Raw genomic sequence first — 21,065 nt, 5'->3', positions numbered from 1 at the left:
AGTTTTTAATGCATTAAAAATAAACAAATGTATCTCCACAGGTAGCAGCCCTAGATGTGCAATTATGAACAAAAGAAGAGGGAGCACAGAACAAAGGTAGTTTATTGTTTTTTTACACATAACCTAACATTCGAGTGCATTCCGTTCTGTATGTGTTTGCAATACACATTGTAGAAGTACGAGTGAAAACAACAGAAACAACCAACCTATTTCAAACTATGGTAAATTATCATATTTCCTCAAATTTTATACCGCCGCTTTTTGCAAAAATACTTTAAGTCAATAAGAAAGCCGAAAGTCTTCCAAAACATCCAAGATCAGCAGATGATCTATAAACCACATGGAGGCTTTTTTTCTGAGCTGGTCAGTAGCAAATCTGAAAGTACTGGCTTGGAGACTTGATGGGGCTTTTGTAGTTGTTCACATCCTGCTCTGTGTTCTTTTGACTGGTGACATTGGAGCAAGTCTTCTGAAGGTTCAACATGAAAGACGGGCTTTTCCTCCTTCCATCGGATTTGGTCGCACCCCTTGCCTGCTGGGTCCCCACCGGCCCACCACCGCCACCCGCCGCAGGCACCGTGGAGGTAGCTGTTCCAATGGTCTCAGAACACCCAGTCTTTCTTGCGTGGGGGCTCAGATAGATCTGCATAGTCACTAAGTGAAGCCGTGAGATGGGGAGGATGGGGAGGAATGTGAAAGGGGGCAGAATGGAAGGGACAAGGGACATAAGTCATGGTGAGATGTAGAAATAAAAGAAGAGTCAACATAGAAACACAAATGAAATACCACTTCAATACTAGATAGGGGAGTAATGTCGTCATGGTTAAGTCCTACCTTTGCTGTGTGTCACTCGCCTCAGGCCTGCATAAACAACACACTTAATGTCAATGTCTTCTTCCACAAGTGATGGATTGTGAAAATAAAATACTTTACCTAAAGCCACAGGTTCCTCCTTGGATCTACTGCTCCTTTTAGCAAGGAGAAAATATAATTATAATACATTGCATTAACCCATTCACTGCCAGATGATGTACAAAAATGCACCCACTCCAGTGTCAGGGTTTTTGTTCTTGTCACTCGAATTCCAGGGTCCACAGAACATTGAATTTTAGGACTACATAAACATTCAATGCAGTAGAAGAAACTTTAGATTCTCTTCTTTCGTCAAAAAAAAAGTTAATTCCTAAATTAAATGGAGTTATATGATCTAGAAATGAGGGCGGCTGTCCAAAATACAATGCAATACATACATATTGGTTTATACTGTATAGCGCTTTAACAGCTGAAGCTGGAACAAAGCGCGAACATGGAAAAAAGGGAAATGCTGCCCATTGTGGAAAGGAAAAACATTGCCAGAGGCCATTGGCGAGCCCTTTATCGACAGCCAAACACAAAAAAAACAAAAACCTGACCAAATTTGGGAATGGCGCTCTACGTCATATGTTCAATTTCTAACTGAATGTGTGAATGGCAATGAATGAGTTAACATGCACATGCAGCCAATTCACTGATTGCGAGCCAGGAGTGTCAGAAACGGACAAGCTCACCCATCTTGTGTGCTTGTACAGGATGACGCCGATGAGGATGGACGCATTTTGGGAGTCTTACATGGACTGTCCTTCACACTTCTTGCTGGGCTTCTGACACCACTGGACAGGAGAAACAAGTCAGTATACAGTATTTGTTTCCCCCCAACTTAACTCATTTACAAATTTATTCAGGAATTGAAAATATGACATCGAGCACCATTTCCGAATTTATTCGGGTTTTGTTTTTTCATGCTTGGGTGTCGATAAAGTGCTGGCCATGGCCCCTAGCAATGTTTTTTCATTTCCACAAAGGGGCAGCATTTCCATTTGTTCCATGTTAGCGCTTTGTTCCAGCTTCAGGTTTTGTTCAAGCGCTACACACAGTAAACCAATATGTATGTATTGCATTGTATTTTGGACAGACGCCCTCATTTCAAGTTCATATAACACCAGCCCTACATAATTTAGGAATTAACTCTTTTTTTCTGACGAATGAAGAGAGTCTAAGGTTTCTAACACTGTATTGAATGTTAATATAGTCCTAAAACTCAATATTCTGTGGGTCCTGGAATTCGAGTGACAATGACAAAAAAACTATTCCCAAAATAATATTATCCTCTCACCAGCGAAGGGGTGTAGGACTATAGTTCCTGCAGGTAGCTCCAGATGGTTGGATGCCGCTCTTCCTGACGCTGGAAACTCCCGAGGACCCCACGGGTGCTCTCGGGGGTACACCCAACGAGACAGGTCTCCCTGTGAGGTGACATCAATTTACAGACAGTAAATGTTGTAAATTTTATCAATGTTACTAAGTTGAGGGTTTTATGGAGGATCATCAAGCTATAAAAATATCTCGGATAAGGTCGAACCCAAGTAATAAATAAATAAAGTGCTTCAATCCAAATGTTGCAGTTATCGGTGAAAGCACTAGCACTGACAATAATTCTTTTGGAGGGGGTTCAACATTCCAGGAATAGTGTTGAGTGAGTGGGTTTCCTTTTGTAGTTCACACTTCAAAGACAAAGTGGAAATAAGTAAAATTGAACGGTTCATACAAATCTTGATTAACCTTTATTTCCTGCCGTCCTTTTGCCCGATGCGGCGGCATTGGCGGAATGGTGCTCCTCGGAGATGTTGAGCCTCTTGAGGACGTCGGCTAGGGTCATCTTCAGTAGCTGAATCTCATCCTCCTGCATCTGCATCCTCTGCTCAAGGTAGGTGAGCCGGTCGACCACATCCAAGTTGCTGGCCGCTGAGCTGCGACCATCTGGGTGGAGGAGGAACATGTATATATAATGTGACACATCTCTTCAATGCTTCCTTAAAATCCCCGGCTTGTTTGAATCAGGTCTCGTGATTAAGGTTGCGGATTTGTCAAATACATTGACAGATGGGCCCATCTCCATATCTCGGAACACTTTCTTCATACAACTTTGGCATTGTATTCCATAATATCGATTAATATCTTTTTTTTTCAAATATTATGGCACATTGGAACATTGGATTGGATTTGCCTTTATTAGTCTCGCAGTGGAGAAATTTAGATTTCACAGCATGAATCAATATTAAATAAAAGTAAAATGCCAATGCAAAATTAGGAATGCACAATGTGACTGTGACATTCTCCCTCCGGTAGGAACATTTTCAACGGAACCACCCTCTCAATCTCCAATTTGATCTTTTTAAAACAAATAAATAAATAATCATTTCAATTGCACTTTTCTTGTAGTTTAATCTAAATACATTTCATCCTTAAAAACTGGTTGTTGCTCTCCATTTATTTTAGTAACACTTTTGCTTCACATTGCAACCAGAAAAAAAAAATACAAAATAAATAAACACATTCAAAGTAAATCATGTCAAATAAATATTACGGGGTTGCAAATATGCCCAAAATCCCAATTTTTCATAAGCATTAAGACTAATCTTTCCAAGCCCCTTCACATCTCGTGCGCAGGAGTCAGACTAAAGCAAATGAGGTCAAAGCACAGCTGGATAGACGGGATGATACACAAAATTTGCGTTTTCAATGCAAAAAAATGTGTCGGTATACCATGTGAGACACTGAATGCTGACGACGAATAATCGCGGTGAAACCTCTGCGAGCCCGCCGGGCCTTCCTCTGTCACTTTAGCGGTCTTCCTTCTTTTCTTCTCCTCGCGAGAGCACACTCTCTCTGTCCTCCTCACCCCTGCTTTGGGGCCACCCACACGGGATGACGCTTGGTCCATTCTCTTCTCAGTCTTTAGCACGACTGGCAAAACGACCAGGTTGCTCTGAATGTTTAAAGCCCTCCGCTCTGGGTTTAAAACCTCAGCATTGGTCCAAATCAGTCTAAATTAGTGTATGTGTGTGTGAGAGAGGGGGTACAATGATAATCCTCTAGATTGAGCCCCTCTGACCCGCCCTACTGGCCTCACACATAAGCCTCATGTCAAATGAGAGAAAAGGAAACAGAATGGGGGAAAATCTGGCCTTGATTTATTTTCTTCTTCTTATGGGCACATCGACATTGGAAGATAGACGTGGACAACCTTGGTGCAAGAATCAATTTCATTTTGTTGTCGTTAAACCGCTATATAAATCAATATGTATTGTATTGTATTGTATTGTATTCATTTTGAGCCAGTTACTGTGAACACATAATGTCATTGAAAGGCCATGTATAGCCTCTATTTGGCTGTGTTCTGTGTCCAATATGGTTTAACCTGAATCCAGCACAAGAATTTCACTCAACTAAACCACACCCGAAAAAGGCTCACATCCACAACACACGAATACTACACTACAGTAATTGCTTTTTGTGAAAACGGTTTTTCTCTTCACTCTCTTTCTGTATTTTCTTTTAAAAAACATACAATGCTGTTTTTGTTTTCCTTGATTACGTTTAGGAAATAATGGTGGTTTTTTTTGGGCGGGGTGCTGATATGGATTAATGGCATTTGGGGGGAAAAATATTCGAAAAAATACCTATTTAATCAACACAGCATGACATAATCTGCTTCTAATTTCCTGTTTGTCTTCTCTCTCTAAGCGGCTATGACATCACACATATGCGCACCCGCACATGCGCACATGCACTCTCCATATGGGGATTGGGATTAGAATCCCGCGTAATCCCACTCCTGTAAAAGGGAATTAGCAGCCTGAAGCTTCCTCTTAGACATACAAAGGCCACGCTCTCCCTACATGCCTTTCATGCAACTATATCAAGTCACACATACCATATACAGTAAAGTCTCGTTATATCGATATTCAAGGGAGTCCGAAAAAATATCGATATAACCGGGACTATCGATATATCCGACCCTGTTTGCATGTAATTTTCTCAGTGCGTGCATAGAAATAGTATCGATATAACCGGGACTATCGATATATCCGATATCATATAACGAGACTTTACTGTACATCAGTAAATAGTTACACATTTCAAAATGTATTCACAAAACCAGGAGATCTTTCAAAAAAAATCATACGGAATTGTTAGATTAGGCTTCTTTGACATATAATTAGAGAGCTTGTTTAAAATAGGTTGTTTTATCGCTGTCACCTTGTCTCTTGCTATGGATGTGGCACACTTACTCATCACGCATTGTTACATCGGAGGCAAACTACCCCACGATCACGACTCTTGCTTGCAGGTGTAGTTAAAATCATATAAGAACAGGAATCATTTTGCATGGGGTAGCTTTTCTTTTGCATGTGGCAAAAAGTGTGTCAATCTTTGACAAACTGATGACGCAGCATGCAAATGGTGCTTGCATCACAATGAATAAAACCACACAATCGCCCCTCACACTCGTAATCTTTATTTGAATATTTTATTTTTATTAGTAACAAAAAACGGCATTTGATGACAAAAGTGCATCTACCTGTCATCGAGTCAGCGTCAGGCGCCACGAGGGAATCACTGTGGTAGCACTCCTTTAGCGACCCCCTCTTGAGGAGAGCGCTGGGCTCCTCTTCAATGCCCAAACCAGGGTCAACCAGCTCCTCCAAAACCCCCTTGGCCGTGCCCGTAGCCATGATGTGGGTCACCTTCCCTGAAACAGAAGGTCGCTCACTCAACTTCCCGCTCCCCTCACCCGCCACCCACCTCCACTTTGACAGGCTTGCAAGGGCACAGAGAGACGTATGTCATTCAGAGGACAGATTAAGAGGCTGCTAAACCATTCCCACACACAACCCAGTAGGGGGGTAGACTTTGTGCATGCATGTGCATGTACTGTATACAGTAGATGGCAGTAGGTAAACACTTTCACAAGGCCCGTACACACACAAAAAACAACTTCCAACAATAAATAAATAACCCAAACGGTACCTTCACAAAACATCCTCATGTAATCCGAACAATTTAAAGATTGGAATCAATTTTCTTTTTTATATCCTACAGTACATCTCCACAAAAAAAAAGAAAGAAGAAAAATGAATTTTGAAAAATTCTGCACCACTTGTCTGGGTTGCACTGTAATGGGCCAGTGGGCGTTTTCACTGTGTAGCTTTTAAATTTTATGTATTTATTTACTGCCCTCCTACGGTGACCGCGGACCATTGCGCGCTTCCTGTTTTGATCACATGCATAGAAAAGAGAGCTTCCCTTTTGCACTCAAACTGCATCTAGAAGGGGTGGGGTAACAAAACAAAACAGCCATGGACAGCCCTTTTCAACCGATCGGAGGCCATTTTTGTTATATAAATGACAGTTTTTATTTTTTGTTTTTTTTGCTGAGCTTTAAAAAAGCCATTCAAGGAGAGACATGGCACATCATTTTCTCAAAACTGATTCCAGGCGGTTTATTAACATGTCCGTGACAAACATTTGGATTAAAATATGTATGAATACAAATGTAATAAATGTTGTATATCAAGATAGAATACCAAACTATTTATTTGTAATTAGGTATCTTAATGTTTTAAATTATATGTAAGGTAATTGTTTGATTAAACAAATTTGGCATCAGTCTCATACTAATTACATTTTGGTTTGAAACCAAGATGGGATACAGAGGTAGTTTTTTTTGTATGTTTAAAATCAAAAAATAAAAATCTGTTTTAGACGAATAAGCATCCATGATCACACTAGGGAAAATTTGAACTGTTCCATGAACCTGCGATGCATGTTTTTGGAATGAGGGAAGAGACAAAAGTACGTATTTGGTAAAAGTATTCACACAGGCACAGGGAGCAAACAGATGCAAACTCCACATGGGAAGGCTACAGCCCGAATTCAAACGCTGCACCTCTGCACAGTGATGCAGATGTGCTAAACAGTGGATAACCGTGCTATTGATCCAGCGGGGGACGAAAACCACACTCAAACACTGAAATTGCACAAAGAACTTCATTAAAATGTCTCAACATTCTTTCAATGCAACATTAAAATCAGTAGGGATGTTACATTAATTCAAGAGCTCTTCCAGGGTATGACAAAAAAGTGACAAGAGTATCTGATAGGCATGTCTCTACTGCAAAAATATCAAAACACTTTTTTTTTGTTTATACCTCGTTCATCCCAAGACTTTTCCCAAATATATCAAAATATACGGCAATAAGAAGCAAGCTACTTTTGTTTCTGACTCATGCTTCCTGTGTGACAAAATCCATGTCAAATCTCTTATCCTCTCAGCTTCTTGAACACACAAGACAGTGTTTGTGTTTCAACAACTACCCCACCAACTTCATTGATACACCACGTCTGTTATAATCAGTCAATTTCCATCAATAAAAGGATATCATGAAGTCAACAAAGCATGCTCCCCAATAAGTTATATTGACCACTTAAAGGACAACCGACGTCTCCGGACACGTTGTGTCCATAATTTGTAAAATGTCTTCAAATGACTTCTACTGAGCGTATTTCACAAAGATTCCACCGCATATAGCTATATTTTACGCTTTAAGACTCGCGCTGAATATTCCGGAAGTCTTGCTTTTGAGTTGGTGACGAGTCCTCACCCTACGTCACTGAAGGAACGCCCCTGACCGAAAAAAAGACACATTGTAGCAGTCCTTCCATCACGTCAATGCATTTTGCTGTACTTTGGTCTGAAAACTTCGTGTAGGACCAAAACGAGGCAGAAGAGGGCGAGAAAGCTCCATGTAAGGAATTAATCAGCCTGTGGAAACGGGCTGATTAATTCCTTACACGGCTTTGTCGCCATTTTCTGCCTTTTTTGGTGCGACATTTCCCACCCCTGATGTCTCAAAATGACACGGAATAAATTCTTTAATCGATTGCAAACATGTATGCTTTCTTCTTCAGAACTATTTAAATCGTATTCATAACTGGATGAGTAACAAGAAAGCATATTCTCCGAATCTGAAGGCATTGTTTTGATTCTCCAGCAAGGCAAGACGTTGGGGTGACATCACGAACAAGGGGGCGGGACCTTCTGATACTGGCCACTTCCGGGTAATTTTTTTTTGCAAATGTTGGACACTTTAAGTCATTTTTATTGGTGTTTTGCATTTGACTAAAAATATCATACTGCGTGTTTTTGGTATTTTAGATGCTATAAAACGTTTTTTTGATGTCAGTTAAGAAACAAAAAAGTGATGTTGGTTGTCCTTTAAGTACTTCATACAGTTAACCCCATTTACATATCATTAAATATAATTCATACAGGTCTTGCAAAAATACTAAACAATGTTTCTATTCAAATAGTGCTTGGATGAAATATGCACGCTATGATTTTTATGTATGTATTTTATAAGGGGAATCTAACTTGTTAATTTAACAGAAAAAAAATAATGATATTAAATACAGCTAAGCTGCTTTACAACAAGAAGTGACCTAAAAAATTGTATTTGCTATAATCAAAATGTAACTTCCAATATTCCATATTAATTAGGGCTGCATCAGGATCAATATGACATATAATCAGCTCTCTGACTGGGGCCAAACCTTTGGATTTATGCAGCCTCCGACGCACAATAATAGCTTCTTACGTAAACATCGATGCATACATATATATTCATAAGTGATGGCTTCGGTTATATATGGACAGTTGCAGCAGTGCTACAAACCCAGTGAAAGTTCAGGGTTGGAACTTTTAGCCGCTGGCTTAAGGAACGGAACAAACACAGAGCTAAGGTGCGTTCAAGGGGAAACGTGAGAGACAGTCGCTCAGCTCAGCCTTGTGTTCATCCTGCCTGGCAGCCAATGGGGGGTGGTGGAGAGGAGAGGAAAATCTGATTTGATGGAAGCAGAAAATACAAGCGAGCTCACGAGTCACTGTGCAATGATATAACTGTAACCTCTTTAGCCAGCTAAAGGGCCCCGTGCTTTGCCTTTTAAAAATAATAAATGTAATTACAATTAATAAAGCGCCTTTCAAAACTCTCAAGGTCACTTTTCAGTCACAAGGTCAGTTTTTCTGTGGGTGAACAGCGGCAGCCACACAGGCCAACGTTCACTCAACCCAGAATAACTAAAAAAAAATTGGGTCCACTTAACTGCTGGAAATTTACAATAACATCGTGTTAATGCTGTCAATTCCAAAGCCTTACAAATGGCACTACATTTTGCCCCCTTTTGCCCCCGATGGGGACAATGCTTCATTCATGAACTGCCACAAGGCCAATGTTGTGCACACAGCAGCAATGTCATTGCCACCGTACGCCAATTCTGATCAGTCACATGCAACGTCGCCACCAACATTGACAATGTCACAGCTCCACATTGCAATAACACCTACGTCAGAATGTCACCGCAAGGTCGTAGCAATCACATTACCGAGGTTAGCAATGTCGCTGTCGGCTAAAGGTTGGCGCTGCATTTTCAACTTGCAATGGCAATGTCGCTGCAATGGAAATGTTACCAGAATAGTTGTATTAAATTCATCCTGTCTACTTGATATCTAATTTAAAACAGATTATTTTCTTACAGACAGTGTTTTTTAGGTGTTAAATTACCTGACATGTTTCGTCAGAGTAATGAAGGCGGGAGTATACGCCAAAACATGCCAGGTAATTGAACACCTGAAAACACTGTCTGTAAGAAAATAATCTGTTTTAAATTAAAATATGTTACCAGAATGTTAAGAACTGTGACAACGAGGGACAGGGAGGTCACCAGATTCAAGGTCATTCAAAACCGCAAAAAAAAAAAAAAAAAATCCCATCCCAAAACTTGATAGAGATACGTTGGCTTGGTAGAAAAATGATATGCAAAACATACTTTTGAAAAGTGGCTGCAAGCAATACTTTGAGGGCCATGTCACATTTGCATGTACGCCTCCACTCTTTGAGAAATTGAAGGTGACATTGATATATTAAGATCACACTTACTCACAATAACTATCTGCAAGCTACGAGAGTTAGTGTCTCTACAATTCTTGAAATAAATACATTTCATTCGCTACGGAAGCAGCTAGTTAGCTAACCGGCATGGCTTACATTAATTTGTTTCCACTCTGACGTGAAGTCACAAAGTAAAAAAGAGCAGAGACGTATCAACTCCTTTGATGAGAAATAAGCACGTTGACTGTTGCATGACAACATTTTGATTTTAGGGGAAACAAGATTTTGGGGGATGTATTTCATTTTTTTACCCGAATGTTTCAAGAGCTGCAATTGCCAAAACAAATGTAACTGATGTACCCTTGGGCAAGACGGAACTATAATTTTCTCCCGATGGTCCTCTGCACCTTATATGGGCAGGCATACAATGGTGTCTGAATATGTGTGTGCAAATGTGAGCTTCTGTGAAGTACTTTGGGCACTGGGATGGTATAATTAAAGCGCTAGATAAGTGCACTACGATTCCTGTTTTGCATTTTTTTTCTTTTGGTTGTCATACCACCATCAGTATTTGACACCAACCTATGCCTATGAATGACAATGTCAGATGAAAAACTACATTGTCTTCCCACACAATGTTACCCACAATGTTATTAGTCCCTTTTCTACTGTAGGTTCTTGAGCATGCGTCCGTAGCGGAAGTCGTACACGTGTCGGCACAGGTAGACCAGCTCGGGGTCCACATCTGTGGGCACAGAGCGGTGGGAGGGCGGGGCAAAATCTTGGCAGCACGGCACCACGCTGCTGATGCCAGCGATGGGTAGGGCGCCTTCAGAGCGACACTTCATCAAGGCACAATATCTACAAACACAAAATGAAATACACATTATATTGATAAATTCAGGTTCAGTCTATTTGAGCAAATTTATTGGGACAGCCTCATTCAAACGTCAGTGTAGAGTGCCGATGCGTATGTGGAACTGGCATGGCTTGGAATTGAAGCGGATTTACGTGGGACAGGAGATGTGAGACCATCTCTTTCATCAATGGATGCTACAGCTTTGTGTTTGCTTTCAACCTTTAGCTTGGAGCAGAAATGGACATTTCACCATGACATCACTGATCCACTGGTGAAAAGGACATATTGATCCTCTCCTCTTTCATCTAGAAATGTTTCCTACAACAAACATTGTGCAGAAAGTGCTTACAGTTGAATGTCTATGTCTTTGTGTTGTCATATTATTTTGTTATTTTGTTCTTTTTTTTACTTCAAGATGGCGGCGCTAGAGTGGCTGCCTTTGCAGCAGGTCCTGAATTTTGTTTTTTTACGTCTTCCTTTCCTTTCCTGTTCCTTCCATCACTTTGCTACTGCGAAATGTAATTTTGTCCACTGTGAGACTAATAAATGCTAATCTAATCCAACCCAAACAGAGATCCTGCAGAATTGGTGCATTGGAGCCATATAATTGCAAACTTGCGACTCACATGTCTTAATTGCATAAATTGAGAATTTTATGAGTCTAGTCCAAACTTTTGATTGACTTCAAAATCAACCTTTATCCACACTTAAACTGATCACAATGTGATCGCTGTCCATCACCTGCAGTACTGGGCTAGCGGGAGGACGTAACATCTGTCTTCGATGCAGGCTACGCTGTTCTCATCCTGGTGTCGAGAGGCAAATATCTCGTTCTGAAAAGAAAAAAAATAGCTTATATTCTTTGTTTGCTCCCATCACATTGTGTGGTGGCATCACAATATAGAAAACAGGAACCAAAAAAAAAAAAAACAGCTTATATGTAGATTGCATGTTCTCAAGATAGCATCCTCTGACATTCAAGTGTGAAAGTGGCAGTTCCCACAAAGGAATTAAAACTATGAGTGAGAATTCTCCTGTAAAATAATAGAATGACAGTGATGTCATCGTAGTGCGAGTCATCTCACCTCGCAATGTGTGCTGGGGTCTCTCCCTCCCTGTGTCTGTTCTGGCCGGTAGTACCAGAAAAGACTCATCATGAGCTCCCCTGAGGCAACCAATATAAACACACATACACACACACACACCACGTACTGTACATCAGCAACCTTGACACCCCATCCATCAGTCCTTGCTCCCTTGCTTACCTGTTTTGGGATCCTCCCACAAAGCGGATATTTTGGCCACGTAAGGCAGGGACTTCTTTCTTGGGCCCGAGCGCAGCAGCACCGTGTCTCGGACACGGATCACCTCGCCATCCCTCTCCACCCCCTCATAGCACTGCCTGAGGGCCGTCTCGTCCTCCCCCTGGCACCACCCAAACAGAAAGCACCATTCTTCTACTGCCTCCAAGTGGATATCACTTTTTTTGTTTTTAATCTCACCGCGATGAAAACCTCCTTCTCTGTCGAGATTCCCACAGGCCGCCATCCATTGGTAGAACGTCTGCGCCCAATTCGCCTTGGTTGTGGGCGGCGAGGTACGACGCTTTGGTCTTCTTTTGAGAATCCGCGCACTTGGATGGCAGGCGCTTTTAGCCAGGCTTGCGGTGGCACCTGATGCTGCTCATGGTCTGACAGTGGATTGAGCAAGTGGGCGTTAGTAGTCTGGGTGGAAGTGGACAAGCTGGATAAAGGGCAATTGGAGAGAGGCAAAGATGGTGGGACTAGAATGGATGGGTTGTGGTCCCCTTGAGGGGAGGAAAACGTTTCTGGAAAATGGGGAAATTGACACTGTCACACATTTGAAAACTTCTCATACGAATGTCTTAAAAAACTGACCGCCATGCATCATTCTTCTTTTAATAATATCTGCCACATTACTGTGCAGCGTGCAGAGAATCAAGATTGTCGCAGGCTGAACCTTGCTGACGTTACAGATTGTGCAAATGTGCTACCATTGCCTCATTCTACCGTACTTTTGGCAAATCTGGCTTTTGTTGCTATAATGATGAGAAGCAGAACTTGACCCTTCCAATGACAGTACATTGAGTTCTAATGGCAAGAACAAATATTTATTTGTTTGTAAATACAGTAAAGTCTCATGATATCGATATCGGTTATATCTATATATATATAGTACTGCTTATTACGATACTATTTCTATGAACGCAAGGAGAAAATTTACATGCCGCAGGATCGGATATATCGATAGTCCGGTAATATCGATATTTTTTCCGACTCCCGAGAATATTGATATAACGAGACTTTACTGTATAGTATTTGTTTGTGGTACGATAAACCTTATCAAGGAAGCCCTAATCTGAACCCCAGGCTGAAGGTTGTCGACTGTACAAGACAAGATGAGAAAAACGTCTGCAGCAAACAATAATAAATATCAAATGGCAGTTGTTTCCTACAAACCTGTTTTGATGCTATGCGAGCATCCAGTGCACCCCACGTTGAAAGAGCACCCTCTGCTTGTGACTGTGGCAATGGCTCTGCATGTGTAGTTGCCCATCCTGCAGGTGTCGCCGTAACATAGGGATGCCACAGGGTTGCAGCATGCCGGGTGAGGAATGCCTGAGGTGTGGGTGACGCAGGAGGCGGGCAGCGGTTTGGAACCCATCATCCGATTTGGGCACAAGGCAGGTGGCACAAAGTTCAGAGGACGCGGAGCAAGCGTGGCCGACGTTGCCGTGTGAGGTGGTGGCGGGTGTGAGGCGATGTGGACATAGTAACAAAGGCAGGGATGGGGGCTGAGGGTGAGTGGCCGGTGGGAGTGTGTTAAGGATGGCATGGTCACCAGGCACTCGTGTTTGACTGATGTGCCGCCTTGTTTGCCTGAATCAGAGTGCCTCGGGAAGTAGGCCAGACGGTGACAGTATTCCATTGGGCGCTCAGGGCGGCAGCAATAGCAGGGGCTCACTTCAGTTTCCAGCTGTTCTTCCTTCACGTTTTTGAAGGGGTAACTTAACACGCTGCGAAATTGGTAGCCCGGTTTGGCCAGCACGTGGTTGCCAAACTCCCAGTCAACTTTGGGCTCAAAGTGAGCCTTATTCTTGCAGGTGGGCCAAGTACAGTGCATGGGGGAGACCTTCATGGAAGCCTCTTTTTGCTTTTGGGACCCCTCTTTGTGCTTAACTCTTGAAGGCTGTTTTTGCGTCTGGGTCTGGGAAGGAGTCTTGCAGTCTGACGTGGTAGTCGCAGTGGATATAGTCTTAACTCTTTGTTTGGACACAGCAGACAAGCTGGTCAGCTTCAGCAGGGCGGCAGCATTGAGTCCAGCCAGTCGCCTTGGGGTCGGCACATCCAGAATTTCCAAACTCATGGCCCGTTTACTGTCTACTTTGGTAGACCTGGATTTCTTGACCTTCTTGGAGATTTGTTCAAATTTGTGGGACTGAGACAGATTAGAAACCATCCCCCGAGAGGCCTTCGTAGATACCACTACATCTAGGGAACGTGGTTCATTGATAGCTTCCCCCTTGTGTCTTTTGGCCAACTTGGCTGCCAGTTGGAGGTCAGTGGCTCTTTCCAGGAGCAGAGTGTTGACAGCCTCAGCATTGAGGGAGGCCAAGCGTCTCTTGCGGGGTTGTGAGACGTGAGCACTGGGAAGTTTTGATTTTACTTTAGATGCCTCGCCGGGTTTACCTTTCTTGGACTTGGCTTTGAGAGATCTCTCTTCAACTTTCGTTCTGATGCTTTCCTCCAACCTTGTGAGGAGAACATGGCAGCTAAAGCCCTCTCCAAGTCTCCCTCGTAGCGGATACAATTTCCTGTCAGACTTATTTTCCTCATCTTTACTGGGCCTCTTGACCTTCATTGCCTTCTTATTATTCACTTGGCGGATGACCTCACCAAACTTCTTTGTCCGGCCAAAGCGGAGGGCGCGGTCACCCTGGTCCCCTCCCATGTTGCGGCCGTGTGGCTGCTGTGGACAGCGGGCCCAACCGGAACCTTTATGACTGGTGTGGGTCATCACATGCTTCCAGCGGCAGCCTGGACTCCCAAAATGGAATACACGGGCTGATATTGAGAGGGTAGTGGGTGCATCTCGTATTTCATCATCATCTTGAAAGTGGATATGTATTTACATAAAAATTGCCATATTGATTTTTACATTTAGAGGAGAGATTTTCTATCATCACCTTGTGGGTAGAGACCAGTGAATCATGTCATCTCCCACAATGAAAACACATGGAGCACTGTATGTACCATCTGATTTATCAGTAATGTCATGATGCTATCATCCCCCTTGTGAGCTCGTTGCACCCATGACCTAATTGGAAACTACGAGCATTGGTGGGATCGTAATCATGGCAATTCATTATTTATATAATCACACATACACATATTGTACATGCACAGGCTCTAAGTACAAGTTAGAACATTAAAAATATCCTTGGGGTTCTCATTCTGTTAGTTGAATGTTGTCATGCCAACATGTGCAGCCAGTGAACCACTGTTGTGCTTTAATGTGAATGTACAATGTGTTTATGTTCTTGAGAGTGCCTTGTTATTATTTATTTATTTATTTATTTATTTATTTATTTATTTATTTATTTATTTATTAACATGACAGTCAGCATGTGATCAGCACCTGGCACCGCTCAGGTTGAGGTGGAGTTTGCAATGACTTAACTCCTACATTGGAAATTTCCAATGTGTTTCTATTTTTGCACTTTCTACACTTATTCAGCATGTGTGTATGTGTTTTGTACATTTATGACTTTGTACATGAGTATGTTTTTTTGTGCACCCTTGACACTCTAGTTTTACGGTTTACAATACTTTGACCTTTTTGGGGCCTGGAAAGGATACAGTTTTCCAATGTTTTTTTCCCCCGTTTTTCCACCCTTGACAGTTGATATTTACATCTTAAGGAAACACGTGTATCTTTTTTGGTTTTGGAAAGAATACAATATGTCAAATAATTATTGTAGCTTGTCTGGAATGCTGCTACAATATTGCTAATCTTTTGTTGTCTTTACAATTCACTTACAGCATACCGGTAAATATTTGGTCCCGTAAAAAGGCACAAAAAAAGCCAATCAATGAGCTCAGGCAACAGAAATGGATTCCTCGCGAAAGAGTTCAAATGCAACCCCCACGTCCAAACAATCCCGGCTTCCTCACTTCCGTTTATATTCTTGACACTCTAGCCTTAAAGCATCTGAATCATTTTTGCTGAGATCCAGCGTTTTACACCACACATACACAGTGTGCACATCTGCAGAATTATTTTATTTTGTTGTTATTTTTATACCTTTGAGACTTTAGAACGCGCTGGTTTGGTGAATGCAATAAGGATGTTATTTTTTTGTAGGATTTCATTGTTCCCCCACCCCTTTTCTATACTCGTGACACTTGACTTTTAAAGTACAACGGCACCCCTTTGAGCCAAGTAAAACGTTCAATAATGCAATAACATGTCCCCTTGGCTACATTACGGACTCTGGATTTCCAACAGTTTTAAGTAATTGTACAGACTAATTGACTTCATTTTGCTCTATTACGACATTGTTTGCCTTGCACTTTACCAGTGGATGGAAATATGTACGAAGCTGCTGCTGCTGGTGGGGTGCATCGGGATCACAAACAAGTCCTAGACTACCACTCCCTGGGAATCCCTTTCTCGCCACGACTTGTAATTTATAGAATGAGGATAGAACAATATTCTGTGTCTGAGAAGGACCCTGAGATATGACTTTGTTCAGAGGCCCGCAACGAGAGGGTATAAAACCGGGCTACTTACGGCGATGGAGGTGAACATCGCAGCCGTTTCAAGCTCACTGCTGCGGGCGTCCAGCCGGCCGTTGGCAACGCTACTCAATACTCCGATCCAACTAATCTTCTTCCCGATCGCTCTCTTTTTCGATCTATCGTTTGAAGTTCGTTTGGAAAACAATTCCCAGCTCTGGTCACCAGCGCCTCCACCGTTTCCACCTCCCCGGAACCGCCAGCCTTGCTCAGCCAGCTCGGCTGGCTTGTAGCCGCAAAACGGAGCCGAGTGTGCGGAGGTTCTCGCTTGGCGCAGCCGCCTCCGGCCAGCGTTCGGAACAACAGCTCGGGAGGCAGACAGCGAAACAAACGACACTCGAACGGAAAAAAAGTCTGAAGCCTGCTGGACGATCCCTGGCTTTTCTCTCAAATGTTTAAAAAGAAGCAGAGGTGAAGAAGGGACGTCTACATCCTTCTCTCGTGCGCCCCCGGAGCTTGTGATGGCTACATGGTGAGGCTTTTAAAGGGGTATCCACGCGTGATTGGGTACGGTGGGGCAAGCGCACGTCGCGCAAGCACGCGTAGGACACGTATGCACGACCCACCCTGGTAACTTTGCAGGAGGGGGTCCACTGTGACGTAATCGGACACGAGCACCTGTGTACTTAATCCTCCTGAGTGCCAGTTGCATTAGTTACATTTTATTTGTAATAAAATGTGGGTAAAATAAAATGTGTGTGCGTGTGCATGTGTGTATGTTTATTCATTGAGATGTCTCGACGTTTTTAAGGTCATCAGTACGGCACAAAAATGTGATGTTCTTCACAGATGCAAAAGAACACACAACTGTGACTGTTCTATTTTCTCTCCATATGTTTTTTCTCTCCAACGTCTTTAAATTGTTTGGAAGAATTCTTCATTATTTTCCAAAGCATTGCGGTGAAGAGGGTTGATCCGATCTCATTGCCCCCATACGGCGTGCATGTTACAAATCAGTACTGTACTCACAACTGAAAGCAAACAGACCAAAAATTGTAATTCACAATGCACACTTTTATTCACAACCACAGGCAACAACACGTCTGTGTAGGCTCTCTTAGTCGTACAGGAATGGTCCATCGAGGAAAAGGTTTATTCAGCCGTCATCTGTACTTCTTTGAAAGTGTTGGACATTTTGCTCCTCATTCGAAGAGCTTCGTCAGCGAACTAAAGTTTTGCTGGTAACCCTGTCCATATAGCCTGAATGTGCCAGACCTCTGCTCTGGTAGTTCCCTGTGGTTATCCCCTGTTCTGATAGGTCCCGGTGCCGGACTCATGCTCTGAAAGGTCCACGCTCTAAGGTTGGGGGAGCAGTGGACCACTATCTGACAATCTGATTACCTCTATTGTTCTATCACAGGCAATAACGACACTCACCACCTGCACATCAAAACATTAAGGTAAACATCCTTTACCCAGTAACTTGAGTCATACTGAATAAAAGTTAAAAAAAAAATGATGTTATTGAAAAATAATTAAAATGAGAAAAACAATCTTACATTCACACACACAAACATTATTTCTCCAGGGTCTTGATTGATAATTATTGAAGGCTAAGCTGCCAAAAGTTCTATTCCCAGCATTCCCTTTTCCCCATTTGCTGCCAGTGTAGAGCTTGGCCTTAATCACACATACATACACACACACAGTGGAACTCACCATTAAGCTGATTCAGGATGGAGGCAGTTCAGTTGTGCTAACGAATAGATGATGCACTAGTCAAGGAAAAAGAGACATGCTGAAACATGAACTGGTCCTTCGTCAACATCACTAGACCCCTGTGTGCCATTATGTCATGCAAAAAAGTCTCATCACCATAAAAAAAATGAAAAAGCATTTAAGAAACTAACTTAAATGTTTCAGTCTTAAATTCACTGTTTATATGCTAGCTTTTTCATAATACATTGCTCAGTGGATGTATAAAACATCGATCCTTCAACAACAAAGGGGTTGACAATCAAAACTTAGCCCAATCCATATTTTTGTGCCACTGTGAAAACCATTTTTTCTTGCTCTTTATAATGTATCTAAATTAGGCCTTTAAACCAAGGTCCATTTCTATGGCACAATGCTGCAATCTGGTGAAGTAAATACACATTTGTAGACGTCAGCCAGTCAAAACAAAAACAAAAAAACAACAACCCAACAACAAGTCATTGCCCTAAATCTAACCTGAACAAAGCTCTCATCTCTGAGTGGCACTTATGAAAAGCTCAGAGGTAAAAATTTAATGATGTCAAGCCTTCAAAATTTTCCAGCCTGTTTTTTGTTTTACCCTTTGTATAATGAGCACAGTCAGTCCGCCAATCGGCAAGCTCCCAGCATCTCTGAGTACTCCATCATAAGATTGTTTGATCTCGGAAAGATTGCGGGAGATTCTTTCTAAACCTTGCACCGATCACACTTAACTTTAATGATGCTCAAAGTTTCTTTGCACCTCCTGAGTTTAAGGGTTTTAATTTCTTGCATAGGCTTTGTGGGGAATGTTTTTCTCATCTCCTCCATAATTCAGACCAGTGTCTCCTCGGTCAAGACATTTCAGCTTTTTCTTCTAGGACTGGCTTCAGCCAATCTGGAGGAGATTGTCATTGTCAACATCTATGACATTATCATTCTTCAGAGGTCCTACGATGTCTCGGAATGGTTGTGCCGCTTGCTGAAATTTTTTACGGTTTTGGGGGAAATCGGCAGCATCCTCTTCACCGTCCTCATCAGCATCTACCGCTACCAGAAACTCAGATACGCCAACAAAAGAGTCAACCTTCCTATCTGCCTGGATAACATCCATGCTGCTTGGACAGCAATTGGGCTTTGCATTGGCATCTCCATCCTCTTGAGTGCCCCCATTTTTGTCATGAACTTGCACAGCCTGACGGGGAATCTCATGGAGAACCATACATGGAATCACACGGGGTGCCCGCCGGACTTCTTTTTATGCAGCAACAACCACTGTCCAACGGTTAACCGCGTTTACAAGCACACCTTCATTCTGTTGTGTTACTTGTTGCCTCTGACGATTGTGACCCTTACAAGTTGCCTCATCGTCACAGTGTTGCTTGGCCCGAGGACCACGGTGAAGCCATTTGCCACCGTGAGTGGTTTGACCCAGATTCAGAAAAGGTGTAACTTTCGAGGGCTTCGCCGGAGCACCATTGCAATCCTGGCAGCAATGACATTGTTTCAGGTAGACTGGACTCTTTATTTGGTTTTCCAAATGACTTTCAATGCCACTGACTTTCCTTTTTGGGGAGAATTGGAGTTCTTTATTTCAACGTCCTACACATCCTTCAGTCCATATGTGTTTGGGATTGGTCAAAGCTGGTTTTCCCACAAAAACTTTTGGAAAAAGTAATTGGTTTTATGTTGTATCATTAACAGTGTCACGAAAAAAAAAAAATATTAATGTAACATTTGCATTTTAAAACATTTTTTAAGAACTACCCTAACCTAAATTGTGAACAGTATCAGAACCAGAATGCCTTGAATAGTCCCGCAATGGGGTAACTTGCAATCTACAGCAGCAATTTGAAAGGTGAAAAGATAAAAACAAAGTATTCTAAGCATAATTGAAATGTCAAAGCACTAAAATTTATAAATATGCAAAAATGTTTCATAAAGAACTGTACATAGTGCAAGTATAAAAAATAAAATCAGAAAAAATAAAAGCATATTTGATATATGTAACTGTGTTGAGTCAATATAAGGTGGCTCTGCCATTTACAATGCATTTTTTTCACGTGTGATTATTAAGAAGCCTGACAGCAGTCGTTAGGAACGAGTGGCGGTACCTCTCCTTCTTGCAGTCAGGGTGTAACAGTCTCTGGCTGAAGGAGCTACCCAGTGCCGTCAGGGTGGGCAGGAGTGGGTGGGAGAGGCTGTCCAGCATAGCTTTTAGTTTAGCTAGCGTCTGTCTGTTGCCCACCTCCTCCAGAGAGTCCAGCGAGCAGCCCAGGACAGAACTGGCCCTTTTGACCAGGCGCTCCAGTGTTTTTCTGTACCGGGTGGTGATGCTGCTTGACCAGCAAACAATTCCATAGTGGATAGCTCAAGCGACCACAGAGTCATAGACATTTTTCAGGAGTGAACCCTGAAGCCCAAAAGACCTCAGGTTGCTGAGTAGGAAGAGGCGACTCTGTTCCTTTTTGATCAGGGCATCCGTGTTTGTAGTCCAATCCAGTTTATTGTTGAGAAGAACACCCAGGTACTTGTAGGAGGTCACCCTCTCTATGTCCATACCCTGGATGTTTAATGGTGCAATTAAGGACTGTTTCCTGCAGAAATCCACAACCAACTCCTTGGTTTTCCCGGGGTTGATCTCGAGGTGATTCTGCTGGGACCAGTCCACGAAGTCCTTCGTCAGAACCTGGTACAATATCAGGTCATCAGAGAAATTCTGAAGGTGGCAGGTTGGACTTTTGTAGTTGAAGTCCGAGGTGTAGAGGGTGTTTTTCAGGCCTTTCCAGACACCAGTGACATTGCAGTGAGTAAACATTAAAAAATTTAATTACATCCAGATTAAAGGTGCCTTAAAAATACATTGACAGTGTTAGCATAATCCTGCTAACTCTGCGACTACTGGTATATTTGCAGAATCACAATGACTGTCCTTGACATGGC

General features: G+C 42.4%; 3 protein-coding genes across 11 annotated transcripts; 1 reads left to right on the top strand and 2 right to left on the bottom strand.

Annotated features, from left to right (window-relative positions):
- Positions 1–84: 84 nt before the first annotated feature.
- On the bottom strand, positions 85–5,793 carry LOC148883900 (uncharacterized). Of its 7 annotated transcripts, none has more exons than XM_089021461.1 (7): positions 5,402–5,781; positions 2,599–2,796; positions 2,153–2,282; positions 1,548–1,649; positions 934–962; positions 835–861; positions 85–654 (listed from the first exon to the last, which is right to left on the bottom strand). In XM_089021461.1, the coding sequence occupies exons 1-7, from the start codon at positions 5,553–5,555 to the stop codon at positions 365–367; spliced, it is 930 nt and encodes a 309-aa protein (XP_088877587.1). In that variant the 5' UTR covers positions 5,556–5,781; the 3' UTR covers positions 85–364. The 7 variants fall into 7 exon arrangements, with proteins under 7 accessions (XP_088877587.1, XP_088877586.1, XP_088877590.1 ...); XM_089021460.1 differs by lacking the exon at positions 5,402–5,781 and adding an exon at positions 3,583–3,824; XM_089021464.1 differs by lacking the exon at positions 5,402–5,781 and adding an exon at positions 3,583–3,822 and having other exon boundaries at positions 934–968.
- Positions 5,794–6,856: 1,063 nt separating this feature from the next.
- Positions 6,857–16,908, bottom strand: LOC148883899 (bromo adjacent homology domain-containing 1 protein). 3 transcript variants are annotated; one of them, XM_089021448.1, is made up of 7 exons: positions 16,444–16,908; positions 13,110–14,687; positions 12,132–12,457; positions 11,895–12,054; positions 11,715–11,794; positions 11,371–11,462; positions 6,857–10,631 (listed from the first exon to the last, which is right to left on the bottom strand). In XM_089021448.1, exons 2-7 carry the CDS (start codon positions 14,665–14,667, stop codon positions 10,436–10,438), a joined length of 2,412 nt encoding a protein of 803 aa, XP_088877574.1. In that variant the 5' UTR covers positions 14,668–14,687; positions 16,444–16,908; the 3' UTR covers positions 6,857–10,435. The 3 variants fall into 3 exon arrangements, 2 of the variants coding, with proteins under 2 accessions (XP_088877574.1, XP_088877576.1); XM_089021450.1 differs by having other exon boundaries at positions 12,132–12,319; XR_016118379.1 differs by lacking the exon at positions 11,715–11,794 and having other exon boundaries at positions 10,493–10,631.
- A 1,753-nt stretch (positions 16,909–18,661) lies between these two features.
- Positions 18,662–20,152, top strand: ora6 (olfactory receptor class A related 6). The gene has a single exon (XM_089022032.1). It carries the CDS (start codon positions 18,862–18,864, stop codon positions 19,798–19,800), a length of 939 nt encoding a protein of 312 aa, XP_088878158.1. The 5' UTR covers positions 18,662–18,861; the 3' UTR covers positions 19,801–20,152.
- The last annotated feature ends 913 nt before the right edge of the window (positions 20,153–21,065 follow it).

This window comes from Hippocampus bargibanti, linkage group LG19, assembly GCF_051943395.1.
Source record: "Hippocampus bargibanti isolate YZ-2025 linkage group LG19, ASM5194339v1, whole genome shotgun sequence".
NCBI lineage: Eukaryota > Metazoa > Chordata > Actinopteri > Syngnathiformes > Syngnathidae > Hippocampus > Hippocampus bargibanti.
This window is presented reverse-complemented; position numbering and strand designations above follow the sequence as displayed.